The sequence below is a fragment of the Glycine max genome, chromosome 5 (genome assembly GCF_000004515.6).
Source record: "Glycine max cultivar Williams 82 chromosome 5, Glycine_max_v4.0, whole genome shotgun sequence".
Classification (NCBI taxonomy): Eukaryota; Viridiplantae; Streptophyta; class Magnoliopsida; order Fabales; family Fabaceae; genus Glycine; species Glycine max.
The window spans coordinates 2424889-2449439 of NC_038241.2; the positions used below are offsets into that span (position 1 = coordinate 2424889).

General features: G+C 30.6%; 3 protein-coding genes and 1 pseudogene across 3 annotated transcripts; 1 reads left to right on the forward strand and 3 right to left on the reverse strand.

The window, feature by feature from the left end:
* Positions 1-383: 383 nt before the first annotated feature.
* Positions 384-926, reverse strand: LOC102669785 (receptor-like protein 51). The gene has a single exon (XM_006580576.1). It carries the CDS (start codon positions 924-926, stop codon positions 384-386), a length of 543 nt encoding a protein of 180 aa, XP_006580639.1.
* A 3387-nt stretch (positions 927-4313) lies between these two features.
* Positions 4314-6005, reverse strand: LOC100791318 (F-box/kelch-repeat protein SKIP11). The gene has a single exon (XM_003525420.5). The coding sequence runs from the start codon at positions 5806-5808 to the stop codon at positions 4585-4587; it is 1224 nt and encodes a 407-aa protein (XP_003525468.1). The 5' UTR covers positions 5809-6005; the 3' UTR covers positions 4314-4584.
* A 9811-nt stretch (positions 6006-15816) lies between these two features.
* On the forward strand, positions 15817-20509 carry LOC100791844 (probable serine/threonine-protein kinase PBL3). The gene is made up of 6 exons (XM_003525421.4): positions 15817-16055; positions 17824-18170; positions 18253-18388; positions 18576-18712; positions 18981-19104; positions 19889-20509. Exons 1-6 carry the CDS (start codon positions 15989-15991, stop codon positions 20278-20280), a joined length of 1203 nt encoding a protein of 400 aa, XP_003525469.1. The 5' UTR covers positions 15817-15988; the 3' UTR covers positions 20281-20509.
* A 256-nt stretch (positions 20510-20765) lies between these two features.
* On the reverse strand, positions 20766-23798 carry LOC100792368 (galactose mutarotase-like; annotated as a pseudogene).
* Positions 23799-24551: the final 753 nt, after the last annotated feature.

Sequence of the window (24551 nt, forward strand, 5' to 3'; positions counted from 1 at the left end):
TCCTTTATCCGTCCCTGACCCCAAATAATATATCTGATGACACACAAAAAATGAAATAACATCGATAATCATCCTTAGATCATTCTTCGGCCTTGTCAATTGTAACCTCCTAGATGAAAAGTTGGGTGATCAATGATTATCATAATTGCGCGCTCATCAAACATAAAGATCATGCAGTAATGAAAAACCACTTAATATCCGTAAGGATCACTTTACCAAACCCTTACAAAAGGCTCTTTTTTAATGCATTTTAATTACTTTTCAATTAAATAAGATGTTTGGATAAAAATTTGAAAAAAAAATTGAAATTTGAGTATTTTGATTAGGGATTTTAATTAACTTAAATATTAGCATTTCAAATTTTTTCATTTTATGAAAGAATTTCAAATTCTTTTTGTGCCGTCGAGCATTGTTATGGAAGGGGGAATGTTGCCTTTGAGGCGGTTGTTGGAGAAATCAATGTGAGTGAGGTTGGAGTGGAGGTGGTCGGGGAGGGATCCAGTGAGGTTGGAGTTGGAGATGGTGAGGGTTTTGAGCTTGGTCATGCGGGCGAGGATGACGAAGGGGCCGGAGGCCTTGACGTTGACATCGAAGACGACGAGGTCGGTGAGGTTCTGGAGGTTGGAGAGCCAGACACCGGAGAGTTTGCGGAGGCTATTGACGCAGGTGAAGGAGGTGAGGGAGAGGGCGAGGTCGGCGGGGAGGCGGATGGGGGCAACAGGGCAGTTGAGGAGGGAGAGGAATTGGAGGGTGGAGAGGGACTTGAGGGCGGTGAAGGAGAGGGAGAGGTAAGAGGAGCAGTTGGCCAGGCGGAGGGAGATGAGGTGGCGGAAGGGCTTGTCGCTGTCGCAGAGGGTGGCATTATGGAAGGAGGGTTGGGCATAAGGGTCATTTGAGTTCGGGATGTTCAAGGATTCCAGGGCCATTGCTTGTTTTCCAGGGCCAATTGTCGTGAAAAAATAACCTCTTATGCTAAATTTTGAAAATGAAAAAATCTAATTTCTTATCCAAACACAAAATTTTAGAAATGAAAGAATTTAAATTGAAACATTTGAAATTCTCAAAATTTAGAATTCTTTAGAATTTTAAATTTTCTCATCCAAATACACTCTTAGATCATTCTTCGGCCTTGTCAATTGTAACCCCTTGGATGAAAAGTTGGGTGATCAATGATTATCATAATTGCGCGCTCGCCAAACATAAAGACCATGCAGTAATGAAAAGCCACTTAATATCTATAAGGATCACTTTATCAAACCCTTACAAAAAGCTCAAGGAGGGATGAGAAAGAACAACTAATTAATTAACATCCAACTCATATTTTCGTTTCTTAAGATCACTTCCTAAATAATCATGCAACCGTAACCCTAAACAAAAGGTCGCATAAAACTTAATTACGTAATTTCATGATTTCTATTTTTATAAATTTCAATTAATAATATTGGTTTACTCATTCACATAACCACTTCATCACTGATCTGAAAGCTCAGGCAATAATAGATAGCATCCTAATTTTAGCACCACTGGGAAAAAAAGTTGATGGTATCCTCCCCCCCCCCCCAAGTTAACGGGTTTCCTAGATTCCACAACAGTGCAATTTCGTGTTCGTTGAATACTTCTCTATTTCTTTTTCCTTCCTGCATTTATTCTTTTTATCCTTGTTTTTTCCCCAGCATAATGAACTCAAGGGGACAATCTGAACCGAGAAGAAACACCGAGGAAAGTTGAATTACAAATACAAAGTACAAACTCCAAAGGCAAGAACAAGTACGATCGAGAAGAATGGTCAAGCTTATGATATGAAACAGAAACACCCACGTAACCCTGTAACAATTTTGTAATAGGTCGCAAATACACATCAAGGTGGGCCTCATGTCACTATCTATTTTCTTTTACTAGTGTTTTGTAAGTGTAATTCGTCACCAACTAATTAAGTTAAATCATTTTCTTGTGGGTAACAACCAACAACTGAATAACACAACACCCCACATCACAAAACGCACCAAGATATTTTTTTTTTTTTTGTGTGTGTGCGCGATGCTGGGCTTACATTACAGTGCCTGTAACGGTAAAATTCTTTGAAATTCTGTGCTCATTACCGCAGATTCCTCGTTCTCCAAGAGTAACAGCCTGCAATGACAAATACTAATATTAACGGCTAAGCCAACTCAGAGGAATAAAAGTATCAAAGGAGCAATAGTAATAGACAAGAAAACCTGCAGGTTGAATATAACTAGTGACCATGAAGACCAGTGGATCCAATTTCGAGAAGCTAGAAAAAACCGTAGCACCTATTTTATGCGGGTATGATATAGTAATTAGCTTAAAAGAACGCTTTCTAATGCATAAGGGACTAATCTATAACTATATTTAGTTATTTACACCATAATGAGAAGAAAAATTAACCGTTAGAAGAATAGAAAACAACACACACACACACACACACATATATATATATATATATATATATATATATATGTTCTTCATTTGATAAAGGATATAATCTGTCCCTCATACATGCACATATGTAGCTGTCAGAAAAAAAAACTTCTAAAAAGATATAATCATGAAATGTACATGCCAATTGGTATGAAACTGCATCAGTCACTGGCAAGTTAATGCGCCCATTCAATTCAATGCATTTTGTCATGTATCTGGTTAATTTATGACCGACAGATATATAGCATCAGCCTTTTTTTTTTTACTGCACCATCAACCCATTCGTTAATTTCAGAATACAGATCTTATTCTATATATCTAGATCTTTAATTTTTTTTTTATAAAAAAAAACTATACTTCAGCATTGCTAGCAAAATTTTCTCTGTAAAAAAATTAACTCCCTTTATTTCTTCATGCCTTCCAAATTCAGACTAACTACTACAGCATAAGTTCTACAAACATAGTTGCTAGTATAGAAGAAAGTCATAACAATATAAGGAAATTGTTGAATTACATAAACAATTTCAACTGAACCATCTGATTAATTTCCTTTGAAAACAGCCTCGCGCGTTTTGTAACTAAATCATAGAAGATTGTAATCTCCGTGTATATTTTCCTTACCAACCCTATCTTGATATAAATTATGAAAAATAAATAAAATTATCTTCAAATTACCTAATTCTTTCAAACCAAAACAAGATTAGATTGAAACAACATCCCATTCATATGAATATAATTCACACAATAAATTCCAATAAAAAATTATCAATAAAGAAGGAATCAATCAGAGGGATTTTATAACTAAGATTCAATGTTAATAAACTACAATAATCTTTTCTAAATTCAATTTCATCAAGTTCATGAGGTTCGTGAATCTAGTCCAAGTCTATACTGCATAACAAAATCCATATACGTTAATGCAGCCCCCTGATATGGAATGAGCATGGTCAAATATATAGATCACATTTGACATTTAGAAAATTAGATCACTATCACTAACTGAAGGTGATAACAAGGCCCTCAAAAGCTTACAAGTTACAACCAATTAGGCGCAATTATTGTACTGAGTACCGTCTTTTTAGCAGAAGTATAGAACAACATTGGTTATTGTTAATAATTAATGATACAACTTGAGTGAGCAACAAAACACTGTCATCTAAAACAAAAAGACGTGAAAATGCTTTTACAAGGGTGTTTTGTTGAAAACATTAGAAAACATAAGGGATGCGACAAATATGTTTTAGATTTTAACTTATAAAGGAAATAGAAAATAATCATATAAAACTTTTTAAATTTAAAACAAATCAGTACCAGTCTACTACAAACATATTCTAGTTATCAACGAATCCCTAAACTTTTAGGAGAAATGGGAATTGTAATTCTTACTTCTAGAGGTACAATAATGACAAATTAAGAGACTTAATTAGAAAGCATATTAAAATGAGAGACATGAGAAAAATGTTATTGGAGATCAAATAAAATCATTAATGAGTCCTCAGTCCTCACCTCTAACAACCTAAGATTTTAGGTTTGATCCTTGACATGACATGAAGTTTCGATGATCAAGTAGTCAATAAAAAGGCTAAATTTCATTGCTAGTATATACCTGTACATTGTCCATGCTTCATGCTCAAAGAGCCCTTGAGAGTGTGCGCAGCTCATGTTTTAAAAGAGATAATAATAATAATAATAATAATAATAATAAGCTTTTAGGAGAGTTAGTCCTTGAAAAATGGCAAGATAAAAAGAGGAATGTGAAAGTAAATAACAAGATGAAAGTGAGACCAATTAAAATTCTGCAATTAATGCTTCAATTAAACTTATGAAAATGGGCAACATGCACTAAGAGGTCAAATCATTCAAATACTTGCACCTACATGATGCCAACATTTCAATAGGATCTAACGATAACATAAAGCTAGGAAAAGATTTAGACCAATTATAAAAGATAAAGAAAACATCAACTGAAATTCTGTAAACCTTCTAAAACTGCACCTATATATGATTTTAAATAAGACCTGAAATTACCCTAAAAAGAGAGGGCAAGTATTACCCCATGAACCACAATCTATCTCCTTGAAAAGTAAAGAAACAGTCAACCCCTTTCGCAAGAAATTAATCCAGAAATCCCTATTCATGAACACCTCAGCATCCCATCACTGCGCAATTATACACAAAGCTCCCACCAATGTGCCTTCTGGCAAGCAAGTTCCACAGTGGTGCACCTCCATCTGGGATCCAAGAATTAATTTCAACCACCCTTCCACCATGAGCACTTTCCCCAGCAATAACAACTATTCGATCTCCACATGCTCGAAATGCTAATCCCCAACCATTCATAGAGGATGTTATCTCAGGAAGACTTCCAATGTAGACCCATTTGTTCCTCTCTTTCTCATACCGCCTCAGCACCCTCTGAGCATAATCTGCAGCGTACAACACATTGTTCACAACTGCAACCAAAGGTGGTGCCTCAGTAGTGTCTTGTCTTTCGCTTGTTCGCGGAGGGAGCATGTTAGGGATCACACGCCATTCCTTTGTCTCCAAATCATACTCCTCACCACATGTCAGCTTATTACCATCTTCTCCCATTCCACCAAGGGCATAAAATTTCCCATCCATGAACACACCAGCACTCATCTTCCTTGCTTTGTTCATGTTTGGGAGAGCCTCCCATGTCTTGGTGTCTGAGTTATACATCTCAGCCACACTCAGGATCTTGCCTAGTGGATTACACCCACCAGCCACTATGGCTATTTCTCCGCGGCTCGCAGATGCAAACAAGCATCTAGGAACACTCATCTGAGTACCATGTGACCAAGTGTGGGTCAAGAGGCTGTATCCATAAACAACAGGAGCCTCTATTGCCTTTCCAAACACAAGAAGTTCTGTGCCAACAGCCAAAGACTCCTTATCCGAAAACGTGAAGCAGTCATACTGATTGGAAGGCATTCTAGGCAATTTCATCCAATAGCCATTCATTGGATCAAACACCTCCCATTCAAGAAGATTGAAAGAGAAGTAAACCCAGTATTCTACAATTCCCATTTTCCTTCTGAGCCGATAGAGTTCTCCGGTCTGAATCAGGGACCGGAAACTCTGGTTCAGTGAGACAATTGAACCATACTCAGACCTTGACAAGCGTAGGACAACACCGATTGAGACATCCTGGTTAATAAGCCATCTTGGATCACGCTCCTCAATTGCCATGGGTGCATGGTTTTGATCATTGCTTTGGTGCTGGGAAGGGAAAAGAGAAACCATATCAATCTGCATACCCTCCTCCTCCTCCTGAGGATCATCTGAAAGTTTGGATAACTTTCTTGGTTTTTCATCTCCTTCAACCGAAAAGCACTGTAAAGTACCCATTAATTCTCCTGCTCACATGAAATTGGCACGTCCTTGAAACAACAATGGACCCTGCAACATTTTAGATGGAAATTATGATTATGATAACAAAAAAAAAGAAAAGAACGAAAGAGCCTGGTGTCTTATCCTTCAAAAATTAAAACTCAAGTGAAATATCATTTTGTCAGTTGAATAACAGTGATTCTAGTTCCAGTGTGTCAAAAAAATTTACTAGCAACATTTGCCATAGTCATCAAATATAAAAAATATCCTTAACAACAAGATACTGTCAGTTCTTAGGTTATGTTTGGATAAAAGTTGAGAACGTGTTTTTGGGAATTGCAAAGCATATTCCCAAATTCTGAGACTTAAAATGAAGAAGTAAAAATTTAGATTGTGTTTGGATAAAAGTTAAGAACGTGTTTTTGGAAATTGCAATGCATATTCTCGAATTCTGAGACATAAAATGAAGAAGTAAGGATTTATTGCTCTGAGAATTAAAGTACTTTTGAGTGTTCCTACGGACTTCCAAACATACATTAAAGCTTTTTGATGCAGATGAGTACAAAAATTAATGTAAAGTCACACCAAAACGCTTCCAGAAAAATTAGTGCATTCACACAGAGATTAAAGACAGCCATGAACATCCGTCGCATACCATACCAGTCTGTCACAAACGATAATCACAACCGAAAAAAAAAATCCACACAAACGCCCCCAAAAATTGAGATTTTTTGAAATCGGATCATAAGCGGTTATCCGGAACAGGAATCTAGGCAGGAACAAAAAATGCAGCAATTCTGAGAATTCATCAGATAAACAGAATTCAATCAAAATGACAACGTGCATATATCCAAATTCAAAGACTCCGCCATTCCATTAAAAAAAACTATTTATTTTTTAAAAGATCACTTGTAAGTTGCATTGGTAGCAATCCAACACAGTACACCCCTTTATACCCATTTTTTCTGTCGTGAAATTGACATAAAAAAACACATATATAAACACGGCCATGCATGAAAAAGCTCGAAAAATAAAAATAAAAACCATACAGAAAAGGAGAAAGAGAAAGAGAAAGAGTTGAAAGAAAAGCTCACGAATTTAGCACAAGGAACTAGAAAACTGAACTGGGTATTTTTTCTCTCTCTAAATTTATATATATATGAATCGCTATTCTTTCGCCAACCTCTGCAACTGACTGTGAGAGTAGATTCTGACTGGTGTTTGTGTTGTGTGTCCATGTCAATAGTAACCTTTATTTATAGTACAAAAAAAAATATAAATAATAATGAAAGAAAAATGGTGGGGCCAATTGTGCTGACTGAGAGTAGTGTATAATGTGTTGAAAGAGTCACTGTTCAATGTTCATGAGGAACTCAAAACTGCTAACCCCCGTTTTCAGCTCGTGTTTGTTGCAAACTCGCCATGCTATATTACTTGCATGCGTAGCTGTATTTAAGTTGTTGTATTTTTTTCTCTTTTTCTTTTACTTCACTCTCTCTCATTCATAATTTTTTTATTTGATCCTACCTCATCATGCATGCTTTATTTCTATTAAACGTTCTTTGTCTTTGTCTTTGTCTTGAGCCTATTTATTAAACGTTTCAAAGCGGGAGTTACTTCATTCTAAATAATCAAAGGAGCGTTTATTAGTAATAAATATAAGTATTTTTATTACATATAATTTAATTTTCTTTGACTGCCATATACGTACTGACTCATCACAGTTTAACATCCGAAGAAATAAAGAAATGATGAATCCTCATAAAACTATGACATTCTAAAATTTAATGAAGATTTGATTTAGATTAGTCGAAATTTATAATAACTTTGACGTATTGATTGTTCTTATTCTTAAAACAATAATATCCTCAACAATCTAGATGAAAAGTAAAAAAATATATTAAATAAGTATAATTAAATTATACTTACATTTTTTCTTCTAAAAATTAAAGTGTATATGTTAATTTTAACTTATCAAAAGGAATTTATTTTATTTTCTTTTTATTTTTTATCTCTCATGAGTATTTGCTGAAAAGTTAATTTATCTAACAAAGATCATAATCATTTATGTTCATTTAAAGTCTAAGCTTTTCTCTTTATTTTTTTTATTTAAATCATTATCTCTTTTTAAAATTTTAATTTCACCTTATTTTTATTATCAAGCTATTAGTTTTAGTAATGATTAAAAATAACAATTTCTAACGGTTAAAAATTATTGTATTTGACCAAAAAGGATGAGATTGACACAAAAATAAAATAAAATAAAAGATTAAATTTAAAATTTATATAAACATTTGTTGGAAAAAGTCTCGATTTTAACATTTTGAGGGATTACTTTAGGTTAAGTATATAATTTATAGAATTTAATGTCTGCATTAAAAATGTATAATTAATCAATTTGATACACATATTTAATAGTGGTATTCATTCAACAATAAAAAAATACTCTTATTTAGTATTTAGTTTTTAAGTAATAAATAACACTTAATGCTTCCTATTTAAAACCAAGTATTAAAAATAACTTCTATTCTTTTTACTTGTTGATTTTTTTTAGCATATAAATTGGGTTTGGTAAACAAGTATTTTTAAGTATTTTTTAAGCAGGTTATATACATGTTCCAGTTAGATAAAAATCATAAAAATATCACATGCGATAAAACCTTTCTATATTTAATACAATTATGTATTCTATATTCAAATTTGAGACCGTTGTTTCAAGGAACAATCTCACATTTGATTTGTGTACTTGATTATATATATATATATATATATATATATATATATATATATATATATATATATATATATATATATATATATATTTATATTTATATTACTGATTTTTTTTAACTTTTATCTTTTTATATTTTATTTATATTTTGTTAATTAAAAGTATTTAGTACACTTAATTAATATTTTAAAAATCATTGAAAGATTTTCCTTATGATATTTAAATATTTCATGACTAATATCCAAATTAAGTAATTGTTTAAAGAAAATATTAAATTAAAACAAGATATCATTTAATATGTTGGAAATATAGAATATACATTGATTATTTTGTACATTATTAAAAATAAATAAAACTTAAAAAATTCTATCTTCTTATTTAATATTTGGTTCTTATAATAATAATAAAAAATTAATATATTATATTAAGAATGCAACTATTTTGAACTAGCTTCTAATATTTTTTATTAGTTGAAAAATTTGTTTGATCATATTAATAGTGTTTGATAAACAAGTTTTTTTTAGCATCTTGTAGCATTTTTTGTATGCAACTTCAAATAATGTTTTAATTTCTTTCTTATTGTATTTATTTATATTTTATAACTAAAAGTACTTAATTCACTCATTTAGTATTTTTGAAATAGTTAAAAATATTTCATATAATATATTCAATATTTCCTTACTAGTATCCAAATTTAGTAATAGTTTTAAGAAGAATATTAAAATAAAAGAAGCTATAATTTAATATTTAGAAAATATAGAATATAAATTTATTATTTTTTGCATAAGTAAGAACTAAGGTGATTAATGGTATTAATGTTTGTGTTAAAAATATATATTTAATAATATTTCATATACTTCTTTAATATTTTGTTCTTAAAATATAAAAAAGGGTTTAATGACTATTCATTGTTAATGTAATTTTTTTATGTTGTCAATTGATAAGAAATAATTATTAGTATAACTTTTAAAGTAATTACAATAAAAATAAATAAACTTACGATATATGATAATTTATAATTAAATAATAATATAAAATTATTTTACAATATTATATTTTCTTATAAAAAACTTTTAATAGATTTGAATAAGAATACAATTATTTTAAGCTATCTTATCTTTTTTACTAGTTGATTTTTTTTGGACAATTTAATATGTATTTACTCCTCCAAATTTAAGACACTTTTGATTTTGGTCCACTAATTTAAAATTTATTTATTTTTAGTTTTTAAATTCGTAAAATTTTGTTTTTTTGTCTCCTAGGATGAATTTAAGAAACGAAAAATAACATATTTTTAGTATTTAAAAATGAAGTTGAGAAACTAAAAATAATATTTTAAAAATTTGAGGGACTAAAAGAAACAAAATTTTAATTGGGACCAAAACCAAGAGTGTTGCAAACTTGAGAATTTTTTTTGTTGACAAATTTGTGAAACCAAAAATATATTTAAACTTGTATATATACATTTTTTTGGACAACTTGTTGCGTTTTTTATGATACTTCAAATAATGATTGAACATCTATTTTTTTACATAATATTTTATTTTTATCCTTAATGTATTGTATAACTGTTTTTTTACAGGAGTTTATTGTGTAATGTTAGATGATATGTTTATTTTATTTTATTTTGAATAATTTTATATTGTAATTTTATTTTAACTATTACACTATTCACATTTTTTTTTTAATTTTAGCTTTGTACTTGGACATATTGATAATCAATGGAAATAATAATATGAATAATATTTATAAATACGAAATGCTATATCATCATATTAATAAACATAAAAAATATAATGTCTACTTCAGTTTTTTTTAATTTTAAACTTGATTAAGAATATTTAAAGATTTAATATAAGATTAATAATGAAATGAATAATGTGAAAAATATCTATTTTATTTTAGAAAGAAGATATATATTGAATAAAACAAAATAAATAAAATTACCAACATGTGCCCGGTAGTGACTAGGGTAAGATAAAAACAAAAAAAATAGGATTAAAAACTAGAATTTAAATTTTTAGGGACTAAAATTGAAGAATGGAAATCATATAGGGATTAAATCAAAAGGTAAAAAAAATATAGGAACTAAAAATAAAATTTTAAGATTTTCTAAACACTAACAATAAACAAAAAAATATTATATCACATGACACCACACAACATAAGGTTATCATGTGACATCACATGATACATAAGGCCACATGACTTTCATGCCATATAAATGTTGTATTGAGTAAATTTTTATTTGATACACTTAGCATATTTAGTTTAACATTACGACTAAAAATATTGACAAAAAATCATTAAGATCAAAACTTATCAAATTTTTTTAAAAGGAACTAAAAGTCAAAATCTAAAATAGTTAAAAGATTAATCAAAGCTTATTTAACTTGATCCCTCAAAAGTTTGTCTACGGTTAAACATTTTGCATTCTTTGCCATAAATTGATAGTGCATATTAAATAATTCATTTATGAGATATAAATTGAATTCCATAATACATTATTTGATATGAATTTAATGCTGCGCGCCATTAAATTACATTTAAGATTTATATATTTTTTATTTGTCTTTTAAATTTTTCAAGAACTAAACATAAGTATCACATAAAAATAACAAGAGGTGTCTCTATATAGTGTCACATGACACCTTCATGCAATCACAAGTAATAGAACATGATATTGTCACATAACACTTTTATGTGATGCCACTTGACATTCATATGTCTATGTCATGCTAATATAGATTTTCTTTACATAACAAATCTAGTTTAATGTCAATGCCTAAGAGTGCTGATGAAAAATCAAAGGACCAAAATCTATATAAAAAAAAAATTTAAGGACAAAAATAGGAAAATTTAAAATAATTAAGGAAAAAAACTTATTTAGCCCATCTTTTAGTATGATTTGGTGGTTTATTTCAAATAAATGTAAGACTATTGGATGAAAACTGTACCAATATGCAGATGTTTTTCAACTTTAGATGATCCTAATTCGACAATTTGAGCAAGTATTACTCGGATATTCAAAAGATTTGTACATTGTTGTAAGGTTAAGTAAAAGATTATAACCCCCATATATATATAGAGAGAGAGAGAGAGAACTTTTTTATTTTGATAAATAAAAATTATAAATCTAAATCATATAATTATATGTATATATATATTATTACTATTAAAAAATAATATACATATGAGCTCGAATTTTTACTTGATACATTGTTTTTGTCTCTATTATGAATGTTATATTCTTAAAACAAAATACTACAGTACCATCTTAGGCTTAGTATATTATATGCTTCTATAAAGACTATTTTGTCTTATATTTTAACAATTAATATTCTTAAATAATTAAAATAATATAAACATTTTTATATACAATTTTTTTTGTGTGTGTAAGCAAGAGAGATAAATATTAATTTTCAAATCTGACTCAATTTTTTAAAAAATTAAAACTATACAGTGAGAATTTTTTAATCATAACTATACAATGAAAATAAGATGTTTATGATCTGATTGTCTTGCTGAACTGTTTTGACTTGAAGTTACTTTTGACAAGTCTAAGTTTACAATTTTGGCCCAATGTAGTTTGAGGGGTAGGTTTATTTAGTTGTACTTTGGTTGTCGTAATTAAGTTCTAACTCTATCCAAAGTTTAATATTATTTTGAAAAGTATATTTTTTACAATAGTTATATTACTAGTATAATTTCTTGACTTATAATATTGTGTATAACATGATATTATACTGATATTATTTATTGTGAAATATATTGTAAATTAAACTTTAATTAAAGTTATATCCCTATACGCCAAGGATTTAGTGCTAATTTAAACTTGAATGCTTGTAAATGCTTGTGTTGAATTAGATGATATTATCAAAGAAGGACGATGGAAGTATTCGAACCTAACAACTTCCACATTCCACTCTTCACACAACAAACTAAAAATCTTAAAACAATTAGATATTAGTAGATAGTTTTGTGTCTTAGATTTGCATTATTTTAGCATTCTCATTTGCATATTTACGTTATGTTCATTCATTGCACTTGATTTTTGCAAACTCAATTCATATTGCTCATCCAAATAGTATCATTATTAGTAGTAGTTAATACTTGACATCCTCACAGGAACGATAAATCTACTTACCACTATTTTTTTTGCGTGAATTACCACTCTATTATATATGTAACAAGTTTTTGGAATTATTGTCATATTTTTTTTTATTTCAATATGAATAAATTCAACATCCTACTATTTTGGACCTTTTTATTTTCTAATTATTTTTCTCTTATTTTAATTTTCTTGTTTAAAAAAAATCCATTTTCTTCTCTTGACTCAATACTTGTAAAGTGGTATATTGTGATTCAATAATTTAGGAATTAAACCATGGATATTCTTGAAAGCATGTTGGAGCAATTCCTAGCATTTTCAAACAAAATCTTGCATCCCACACGTGAATTTTGTGGTGAAAATCATAAAATAAGATATTGTGAATCAGAATATAGGATAAACTTAACCTTGAGAATGCGTTGATACAATTCTCTGAAGTTACCTAAACTTCTTTAAACAATATCAATGTTTCAACAAAAATCTTGATATTCAAGTTGCGAAGGCAGTAGAACAATTGCAGAAAGATCTATTGTCAAGACATTTACGCCTATTATTGAAGACCCTATGATCATAGAAAAAGAAAATACAACAGAGATTAAGGCATGCGGTAGAGTTTTGAAGAATAACATGTTTCAAGAGAAAAAGATGAAAAAAAGGAAGACAAATTTGAACAGGAAAAAATAAAATGGTGGGAAGAATAGTTACAAATAGAAATTCGAAAAGGTAGTCTTATACAATCTAATATCTCTTTCCAGCAAGAGATATTAACAAGGAAGAAAGCTGTGAAAAACATTAATTATAAATTCCTTGGCATCCTTATTGTCTTGTTCATTAGCCCTCTTGTTGCAATGGTATGGAAGTCACTTCATAGATATCTAGCCAATATTAATGGAGCTTCTAACAAAGAAGCAAAACATACAAGGACGATATGTTCTATGTCCTTCACGTCACCTTGAGAAAGACAAATACAATGTCAAGTTATTGAAAACAGGAGGCAACCCAAGTTTTTTTTCTTTTTTTTATAACAATTTTTATTTCTTTCTTAATTGTTTTACTTTGGCTTATTTTTTTAGTTTCAAATTTAGATGGAGAATAGTGCATGGTTTTGCTTAGGTAACTATATACTATATTGTTGGATCAAATGTGGACTGAGATAGGTTTGAACACTAAGTTTGAGATTGCTACCAGGGGAAGAGACCTTCCTACCAATACTTCTTTCTTCATCTACTCTTCAATGTTGTTTTTGATGTTTTTTATGCATTATTGTTTCCTAGTGCATATGGATTTTCATTAGATATTTAATTACTATTACATACTTTATAGTTTTGGCATTCGATCAATTTCCCTCTTTTAATGAGGATTTCAGTAGGTAGTTGCATAATTAAATAATCTTGGATTTAAGATTTCTTGGTGGAATTTTGGACATGGTATACTAATTAATTTCTTATAAATAAATTTTGGTTTCAATGGCAGCATGACAAACATTCATTTTCATGGATGGCTTGTGATTTATGAAAATAGGCACCATCATCTTCCCACGAAAAGGAAGAGTTAATTTTTCTTTCCCTTGCTCTTAATTGAATTGATTCCATTTGTGTACGTATAAGGGTATGAAATTTTGTTAATTGAACTCAACTCTTATATGAATGGAGTAAATCTAATTAGGAGAGATATATCCTTTATTTTCAATATCTCAGATATTAGACTTTAGGGAAACACTTCTTGTGAAAGGAAAAAAAAAATCAATGAAAAAGGAACATTGTTTAAAAAAAAGTGTATATTTAAAATTAAATATTTTATCAACCAACATTTATTATTTATTCCAATTTTTTTTTCTTATGACATTATATCACTTATCATATCAACTTTTTTCTTCTTCTTTCTTTCTCTCTATGTATATACAGTAGGTTGATTGTTTATATATATATATATATATATATATATATATATATATATATATATATATGTGTAAAAGAGAGAGAGTGTAAACAAGTACCAAGAGTGTTTGTGGGACAAATTGGATGGTTTAGTTATTATGTCCCTACCCGGCCTGAATTATTTATAGGATTAATTTTATGAATTTGAAATCGACCTAATTAAGAATTGACAACGTTTAGAATAAGATCAGATCAACTTGACTTGCTGCACAATATATTAATTGATCTAACTTGACATATAACACTATACATAATTAAATTGTAGAATTAAAGAAGTATTAATGTATATTTTACAATTAATATATATTAATTTTAAGATAAATGACATCAATATAAACATAATATCATATTACATTAAACACTATTCTTCTATCCCTTTTTATAAGACATTATTTTGAAATTTTCTTATCTTTTTTATAAGATTTTTTTAATTGTTTCTCGTATTAATTACTTTTTAACCAAAATATCCTTAATTATTTCGGTCTATAAATAAATAAATTTTATGAATTATCTCCTTTTCTCTCTTATAAGGATTGAAGTAATTAGTTTTAAAAACTAAAACTCCACTGCTATTATTCTCTCTCCATGCATAATTTATTTAAGGATAATTTTAAAAAATATTACAATTATAAATAAATTTAATGCTAATAACTAAATTAATCAACTTTCTCTTAACATGTGTGAATTAGTTAATCATGTCTTACAATTAGGAGGGCAAAGGGAGTATTTATTAAAACTAAAAGTTGTATTATTTATACATATTTATTTAAAGAGTTATTATACTTTTAAAAAAATATATGACATTATACCAGTTTGGGACAATCCAAAACATAACGAAACTTGTTCTAAAGATGCACGAGATCTAATTAATTTCTTAAACTCAAACCTGTAAAAGTCCTTTTGGGTCATGAACACCCATGAGTCCATGACATGACAAGCAAAATAACTGACCCACTATTTATATTTTTTTAATCTTATTTTTGGGACATTAATTAAAAAATTTAAAATATTATAAAATATTTATTGTAAATATCATTAGAAGAGTGTTATTTACAAAAAGCATGCGAGGGCATTTATGGAAGAAGGTAACTTCGATTGTCGAGGATGTTTGTCCACTTGGCTACCGCTAACTGCCCTCTATATTAATAACATAATTAATAAAATTGCGTGTCATTATTATCTGTATTTCCAAGTGTTTATAAACGTAAAAGTAAGACAACTCAACACTATAATCTGGTTCTCTCTGTTTTCATGTTCTTCTCTGGAAATACGGGAGAAGAACAAGATGCAAGAGAACCACAAGGCATAATGCATTTCGAGATTGACATAGATGTCACGTTGCATGACAAGAATTTAGCCAGATTGAATCCTTTTTATTGTTGTTGTTGGCTTTTCAGAAAAGGTTAATTGTTTCCTCTCATGGGAAATTGCTGTGGAACTCGTTGCAAGGTTGATGACACTTTGAACTCCAACCACAGTTCTGCAGGTAACGTTTTTTTTATCATGCTATTATGTTTTTCCCCCTACGGTTACGTACGTAACATATATCTTATGCTGTTGTCGTTGCGGAAATCGAGAGATTATGTATTTTTCATATTTAATTTCTATTAATTGTCCCTTCGAATGTGGATTTTTCTGATGGTTTTTCTTTTTTTGTGGAAGAAATGGCTGTGGTTTGTGCATGCATTTGCTATTTGTTCATCGTGATTATGAATGAATGGATATTTTTGGTACAGGAATGAATTTAAAGCAAAACATAGGCGCTTCCCGTGAAATACTACAATATAAATTTAATTAGATCTCACACCGTAATTTGTTTTATATACGATCCTATCATGTATTATCATATAGGTAAGAATATTAACTTTTATAATAATTAACCTAATGGTGCTTATTTTGCCTTTGTTTATTAAGTACAAAGTGCTTAATAAGTCTTTTTCATTGGAGCTGAGCATTCCTCAAGCAGCAGGTGCTCCTTAAAAATTTTGTGGATCTCATGTGCATATAGTTTTATGAAATAGTGATAAAAATGTTAGAATGTTAGGTTATTCCAGGGGTCCATTTAGTAAAATAGTTAGTGATTGATAATGTAAAAATCTATGGTGCATCAAATTAAACTCATTTAATATACATGCTTATGTTGTGTGTGTGTTTAATTCTGTAGTCTCTACACTAAGGGGGTCTAACTCAGTTTGTTTAATAAGGTACGTGAGTAATTGTAAATATCCTAATATCTATCATTGATTTCTATAGATGAAAAAAATATAGTCCCTGCAGGCCGACTTACTTACTTCACAGCGGTACCACACCTCATTATTTGCTTTCTCATGCTTTAGTTAGGGGTTTGGCTCAATTTTAGTTCAAGGCCGTGCTTTATAGGAGCCATAAAGGGAAAGTAAAATTTTGTTGTTGCTGTTGTTTTGGGGAAAGAGGGGGAGGTGGAGAGAGGAGATGAAATTTGACTAGTATATGTGTAACTGGAGTCTCAGTAAACCCCTCGTTTTGTTCCCTATTCCTATTTTCATAACTAAACTTTAGTTTACAAATCAAGTGTTTCCCATTTTACTTTTTTTTAATTTGCATTTACTTACTCTTCTTCTATGTTTTTTGAAGACAATAACGAAATATTAAAGTAAACCATTGATGAATTAGGAATATTTGCTTACTTCGGTTCTTCGCAAGGAGTTTGTGGCAAGTAGACAGATGACCAATTTTGGGGGGTCTTTAATAACTATACCACAAAGCTCCATTTACTTTTTTCATTCGTTTGTGTGGAGACATAAGATATGTAACCGTACTTGTTCTTGACATTGACATTTTATGACCAGAATTACTTTCAGCATCAAATGGTAATCAAAAGCATATGGTGACATGAGAATAATCCCAGTTGATTAAGTGGCTGTTCCATACTGCCGGGGGAAGAGCATGCTCATCATTAATGGGAGTATGCGTATTGTACCTTATAGTTGTTACTAATGCAAGTTAGAATTAAGTTTGCATTCTCTTTATTAGGAAGTGCTGTAGGCTGGACTAGTGGTTCTTGGGAAAGCAAGAGCTGTTGCAATCTCCCGCTCCTTATTTGTTTTGATTTGATATATAGTATATTGGAGGCTCTAAGTCTTTCTTTGGTCTTAATTTGTTATGCATCTCATTTGCTAATATTTTGCAGATGATTCATTCCAAGAGGAAATATTATTTTCTCTGCTTCTTCAAATAAGTTGTTACCTTTCACTAAAATGAAAATTATTTTTCAGATGTTACCAAAGTTCACCGTAGAAGCACCCATTTGTTAGTTCATTCAAATCTAAACGGGCATGGATACAGTGATGAAGGCAAACCTGAGATTATTCTCCCCACTCCAAGATCTGAAGGGGACATACTTTCTTCCCCGCATTTAAAACCCTTCACATTGCATGATCTTAAGAAGGCCACTAGAAATTTCCAGCTTGATAGTCTTATTGGAGAAGGGGGATTTGGTTATGTGTATAAGGGGTTGATTAATGATGGTAAATCCTTTGGGCCTACAATGCCTAAATCTGGAACTGTTGTAGCTGTGAAGAAGCTTAAGCCTGAAGGTTTTCAAGGGCATAAGGAGTGGCTGGCAAGTTACTTCTATTGGCATTTAATCCTTTTGATTTTGTTCCAAATTAATCAAATTTTATCATAGTTCTCTTTGTTTACAGTCTGAAGTCAACTATCTTGGACAACTTCGCCATCCAAATCTTGTCAAACTTATTGGATACTGTCTAGAAGGAGATAACCGACTTCTAGTATATGAGTACATGCCCAACAGAAGCTTGGAAGATCATATATTTCGAAGTATGTTGATGCCTTTAGTAGCTTAAGTTTCAGAAAGTAAAAACACTTCAAACCTGACTGTACCATGATTTAACCTTTTGTAAATCAAGTAATCCAATATGTTTGGTATCACTATCACCAAACGTTTTTTTTAACAGTGCCACTGAATTGCACTTTGATCAACCATTGAACTGTTAAAATATTGCAGAAGGCACACAACCACTTCCTTGGGCAACAAGAGTCAAGATTGCTATTGGTGCTGCTCAAGGTCTTTCCTTCCTACATGACTCTAAGCAACAAATTATCTACCGTGATTTCAAGGCTTCTAATATATTGTTAGATTCGGTACGTTGGTTAAGCACTTGCATTGCCATGCTATTGTGCACATTTATGGAAAATTCTTGCAAATAATGTATCAGTTGGTGGTACCTTTAGCCATCTTTATTTCCTATCTATTCTATTTTTTTTCCCTTCTTTCTTTTTCTGGGATTTTTAAATAAAATGTGTCCATAAATTTAACAGACTCATCCAATTTAAAATTCTTACTGAAATTTCATTTTAACTTCAGTATCCTAGTAGTCCAGCATTTTAACATGTTATTCTACAAATGCAGGAATTTAATGCAAAACTCTCAGACTTTGGATTGGCCAAAGCAGGCCCCACTGGTGATCGTTCTTATGTTTCCACTCAAGTCCTGGGAACTCATGGCTATGCTGCTCCTGAATATATTGCTACAGGTTTGATTTTTGCTTAAATCTATTTTCATGCTTTTGGGTTCATAAAAAATCTTACATTCTATCATCTTCCTCATTTTTAATGCTTTTAGATTTTTATGTTGGATTGTTAATTGATATTTCACGTCAAACTGGCATTTCATGGATATAACTCAAACTTGATATTTAACTAAGTGATGGATGAAATCTTCAAGGCTCAATGTTAATGACAGACCAACCAACTTAAAATGAACATCTGAACATCTATAATCTACGAGAAATTTTCAAAACATGAAAAGTTGTCTCCTCATCTTACATGAAAAGTTCTATCATCTTCTCCGTGTTTAACGTGAGCCTCTTATATAAGTGGAGCTTTTTGTGTTTTTATAAAATAAAAATCTAGCTGCCACATTAGCCTTTGATCTTAAAATAGTTCATATTTGCCATTTTCCTGGGGTCTGACCTAAATATCAATGAATGAATTCGTTTCACTCGGTAATAAAATTAGTTTCCAGATAATTATCAAAACAATTCTATGTACTCTAGTGAGAATTTAAAATATACAAACATACATATACATATATCACTCCCACTCACGCGTATATTTATTTAATTATCTGCTAACTACCCTTTATGAAGTAATTTCTCTATTTCTTCATATACCATTATTAAATTTAAGTGCATTCTACCCCTTTCATGAGGTATTGCTCACATTAAATTACGCAGTTGTTCATATGGAATGGTTTATTTTCTTTTTGAGATATCTTAGCAATGATGTGCTTTTTCTTGCAAAAAAATCTTTGATCAGGTCGGTTGACTTCAAGGTGTGATGTCTATAGCTTTGGGGTTGTGCTATTGGAACTACTATCAGGGCGCCATGCTATTGATAACACAAAATCTGGAGTGGAACATAATTTGGTAGAGTGGTCAAGACCCTATTTGGGTGATAGGAGGAAGTTGTTCCGGATCATGGACACCAAGTTAGAAGGGCAATACCCACAGAAGGCAGCTTATACAATTGCAATTATTGCCTTACAATGTATTAGTGAGGCCAAGACTAGACCGCAGATGTTTGAGGTTTTGGCTGCCTTGGAACACCTGCGAGCCATTAGACATTCAGCTAGCCCATCTGGAGAAGAGAAGTCCATGCCAAGCCCTATGTTAAAATCCCCTTTGGGACATAACCATCCAGAGTTGTGAAATCCCAAAGTTGGTGTATTTTCTCTTTAAGTTAGAACCTCTTTTTATGGGTCATGTTAGGTGATAGCACCCATGAGAGAGTTTAGTGGACTGTTACTTTACTTATGGATACATAACTTTGGTCACAGAGATGTTATCAGCATCAAAATGCTTTGTCTTATCCATTTACTATCAGGAGGAATCATTTGGTTCCTGCCATCATAACAGCATTCTTGCTACAAGAGTTTCAGTTTAGTTGCACGTAAATGATTCTGGTTTACTATCTCAGTTTCTCCTATTTCTGTGTAAAAATAACTTTGGAGACGATTTTTTCCATATCATATCATCATATTCGAAGACAATCACCCAAAATGAAAATGAAGCAAAGCAAATGAAACTTGAACCATAGAGCAACATTTCTTGAAAACTATTCAAAACTACATAAAATGTATCATAGGAAGCAAACTCAAAAGGGAAAAAAAAGGAAACAAAAGATATAAATTCATTATTCGCCTAAGGTCTTAATTTGTAAATTCTAAAATCTATTTAGTTAGCTGTGAATTTGTAAAGCATGGTGTGCTCGTAAATCTCCCCAGGCTTCACAATCTGTGATGGAAAGTAAGGGTAATTCACAGAATCTGGGAAACCCTTTGTCTCCAAGGCAATGCCGGCATGCTTGCCGTATAGGGCTTCATCCTTGCCTTTGGTAGCATTCAACTGGCCACTAGTATAGAACTGCAGACCAAGTTGGTTTGACCACAGCTCCAATTTCCTCCCAGAGACAGGGTCTATCACCACAGCAGCCTTACTTAAGTGCTTTTGGAAACTTTTGTCTAGCACATAGTTCATGTCATATAGACCTTCCTGAATCTGGCTTCCAACTTTTTTTGGTTCAAGGAAATCATATGGGGTGCCCTTAACAGATATGATTTCGCCAGTGGGGATGAGAAGCTTGTCCACTGGTGTGATGTGTGAGCCAAAGATCTGAACAGTGTGAGAAAGAATGTCACCACTGTTGTGGCCCCTAAGGTTCCAGTAAGTATGCTGCGCTAGATTCACTGGTGTGGCTTTGTCCACTTGCTTTGCTATCATTTTCACACCAAATTCGTGTGTTCCAATGAGCATGTAAGTCACTGAGACCTTAGTTTTCCATGAAAGCCTAGCAAATGTTTAGAAAGATGTTTCCATTAGAGTTAGAGTACAGCAGAGGATAATAAATATTACATATAATTTATAATTTTAAAACAAGTTATGTCAATAAAAAAAATACTGTTATGTAAAATATATTAATTAATTTAAACCAATGTATGATACAATTTAGCATAAAATATATTTTTAGTCCTTACTTTTTTGTGAATTTTGTTTTTAATCCTTGAACTTTTGTATCTTTCAATTTAATTTCTGAGCTTTATAAAAAAAATGTGCTTTTAGTAATTTTGGGTTTACTCTCCAATTTCTGGACTTTTTTTTACTTCAAAGTTATGATTAGGAACTAAAAACACCTATAAAGTTGAGAGATCAAATTAAGCGATATGAAAATTTGAAAATTAAAAATAAGATTCAATAAAAGTATAGAAATTAAAAACATATTTTATCCTATTATTTAAAGTAAATTACAATTTTATAGGTGTTGTTCTTATAATTTTTCAATTAGAATTGAAGTTTCATTTCATTAAAACATTATTCAGATTTTCATGTGAAACCTCAAATCTAATTGAAAAAAAATACAAGCAGTACATATAAGTTTTGTCTTATAATTTATTATTTATTTTTTTAAGAAAATTATAAGTTTCAACAATATTATCCTATACATCGAATCATAAGGCCTGAGATGTAGTAATGACCCACGAATTACATGGTCAAATTACGAACAAGTAGTTAAGGTAGGTACCTTGTTCATTTTCAAAACTGTCGTAGGTAAATGTTACATGACTGTGTTTCTTGTGGGATTCCACTGACCATATGACATCACTGAAGCCTCTTGCGCCACCTGATATTTTATATGTTTCACAGTTAAGTTAATAGCAATTTCGTCAATAATTAATCAGAAAATGAACATAATACATCAGTGGAGTGTGTGTGGATTATCAGAAACTTTAATGTGCCAATATTAATGTACCGTGAAGTGTGTTCCCGTGATCATTAGCGGGCAATTTGTAGGTTTTGCCTTCCAAAGTGAATTTAGCTCCTCCGATCCTACTTGCCACACGTCCAATAAGGGCACCGAAGTAAACTGTATCATTCTACATCAAATTTCAAGGCCATAAGTTTGAGAAATCTCACTGTGATAAATAATCTTTCCCTCGTAGTCCTAGTAAACAACCACATTTTAGATTATGAGTGTGCTTTCTAGTGTAAAATGCAGGTGAATAATCATTTATAAGAAAATTAAGTTGTTCACTTTAGACATAAACTTTTCAGAATACATGTGTGACGCAAAATGTAGGTACTGCTGCAACTTGTTTTTAAATCAGAACATAAATTGATTAAAACTATTCAATTGATCAAACACTATATACAGAATAGCTGATAAAAAAAACACTATATACAGAATAAATAAATAAACCATAAGATTGAACCAGAGACAAAGGGCAAGGGAAAAAGGGACAGAATAATAACGAAGCTTTTATTTTATTTTTATATGTTTTTCGTTTTCAATTAGCTAATTGGATCAGAATTGATGAATCATACCGTATAAGAATCAATGGCCCATAGCCAAGAACAATATCGCCTAAATTCCCTATGAAAAAAGTCACAACAAAAATGTTACATGTTATTGTGTGACAGATAAATAATTTAGAATGGGAAGAAGATGAAAACAAACCATGTTTATCAGGGGTTATGACTGAGATAATTGTAGCACCGTAATTTGTCAAATTGAGCCTGAGATATCCTCTCTTCAGTTCATAAAACTCAATTTTCCTATGATGTTCATGTGCCCTAACTAACAAGGAGCAGAAGCTCAGGGAGAAAACATAACAACAAGAATACCTTAGACATGGTTGAATAAATCTCTAGTTCTTCTGTAAATATGACCCCCTAACTATGGATTTATATAAGAGGGGAAATGAGCCAAACATTAAACAAAAAATCTTAGATTTTGAAAAAAATATAAGTATGAAATTTAATTTAAGGATATTAATTAAATAGCTTTAAAATTGGATCCGGATAATGAATTCTTTAAAAAAAAAAAAAAGAGTTTCTGATTGTTTGGTTGGTTATAAAATATAGGAATAGTCTGTATCTTTTTTTTATAAATTGATGACTTAATTCTTATTCTAAAATATCTCCTTATTTAATTCATGATAAATTAATCCTTAAAAAATTAATAATTTTTAATTTTCAAACATGATTTGGAACCTTTTGACATGAAACTTGTATCATTATATTCACCTACATAAAAACTATAAGAATCAACTAATGTTTGAAATAAAAAAAATCATAAATATAGTGAAAATTGTATAAAAATGAGTCTCGTAAGTAATAAGAAAAGAATGCAACATTAGATTTTTAGGTTTTCAATTACTTATGAGACTCATTTTTTAATGCATTTTTCATCTTGTTCATGTTTCTTTTTGGTCTAAATATTAATTGATTTTCATAGTTTTCACATTGACAAATCTAATAGGATAAATTTCACATCTTGAATCAATAAAAAAAATGTTTAAAATCATATCCAAAAATTGAAAACAAACATTTTTTCGAAATGACTAACTTGTCGTGAATTAACAAAGGGACCATTTTAGATTTTTTTTAAGTTAGGGACCAATTTAGAACAAAAAAATATGTTAAGGAATCATTCGTATATTTTAGCCTTTTTCTGTAACGTTGTATTCGTACTTTGTTTGTTCAGGTGATTTAATTAAATTATAAGAGAAATAAAAATTTAATTTAAGTACTTGAATTATTAATTAATAAATTTGGTGATTTGATTGTATGTATGTATGTGGTTAGTAAGTTCTAGTATTTTGGGCTTAAGAGGATGAACTTTAGTTTATGGTTGGAGGGGTGGGTGTGTATAGTAAGGTTTAGGTGTAAAAATGATGAATTACAAGGGTCATAAATTCTCTTTTGTATTGAAACACGAGTGTGGGGTCGTTGGTATTGTATAATTCAGAGCAGTGTCTGCATGCAAAAATTATTTTAGGGGTTGGAGGTGAGGCCCTAATAGATTCTTCGAAGTCTAGGCCTTGGGGGTAAAGATACTCGGTTTGAGTACTCCTTTAAACCTATGTTGATCTTGAAACATTCTTGCAAAATAGAGTGACCCTAACTGGTCACCTTATGATTTT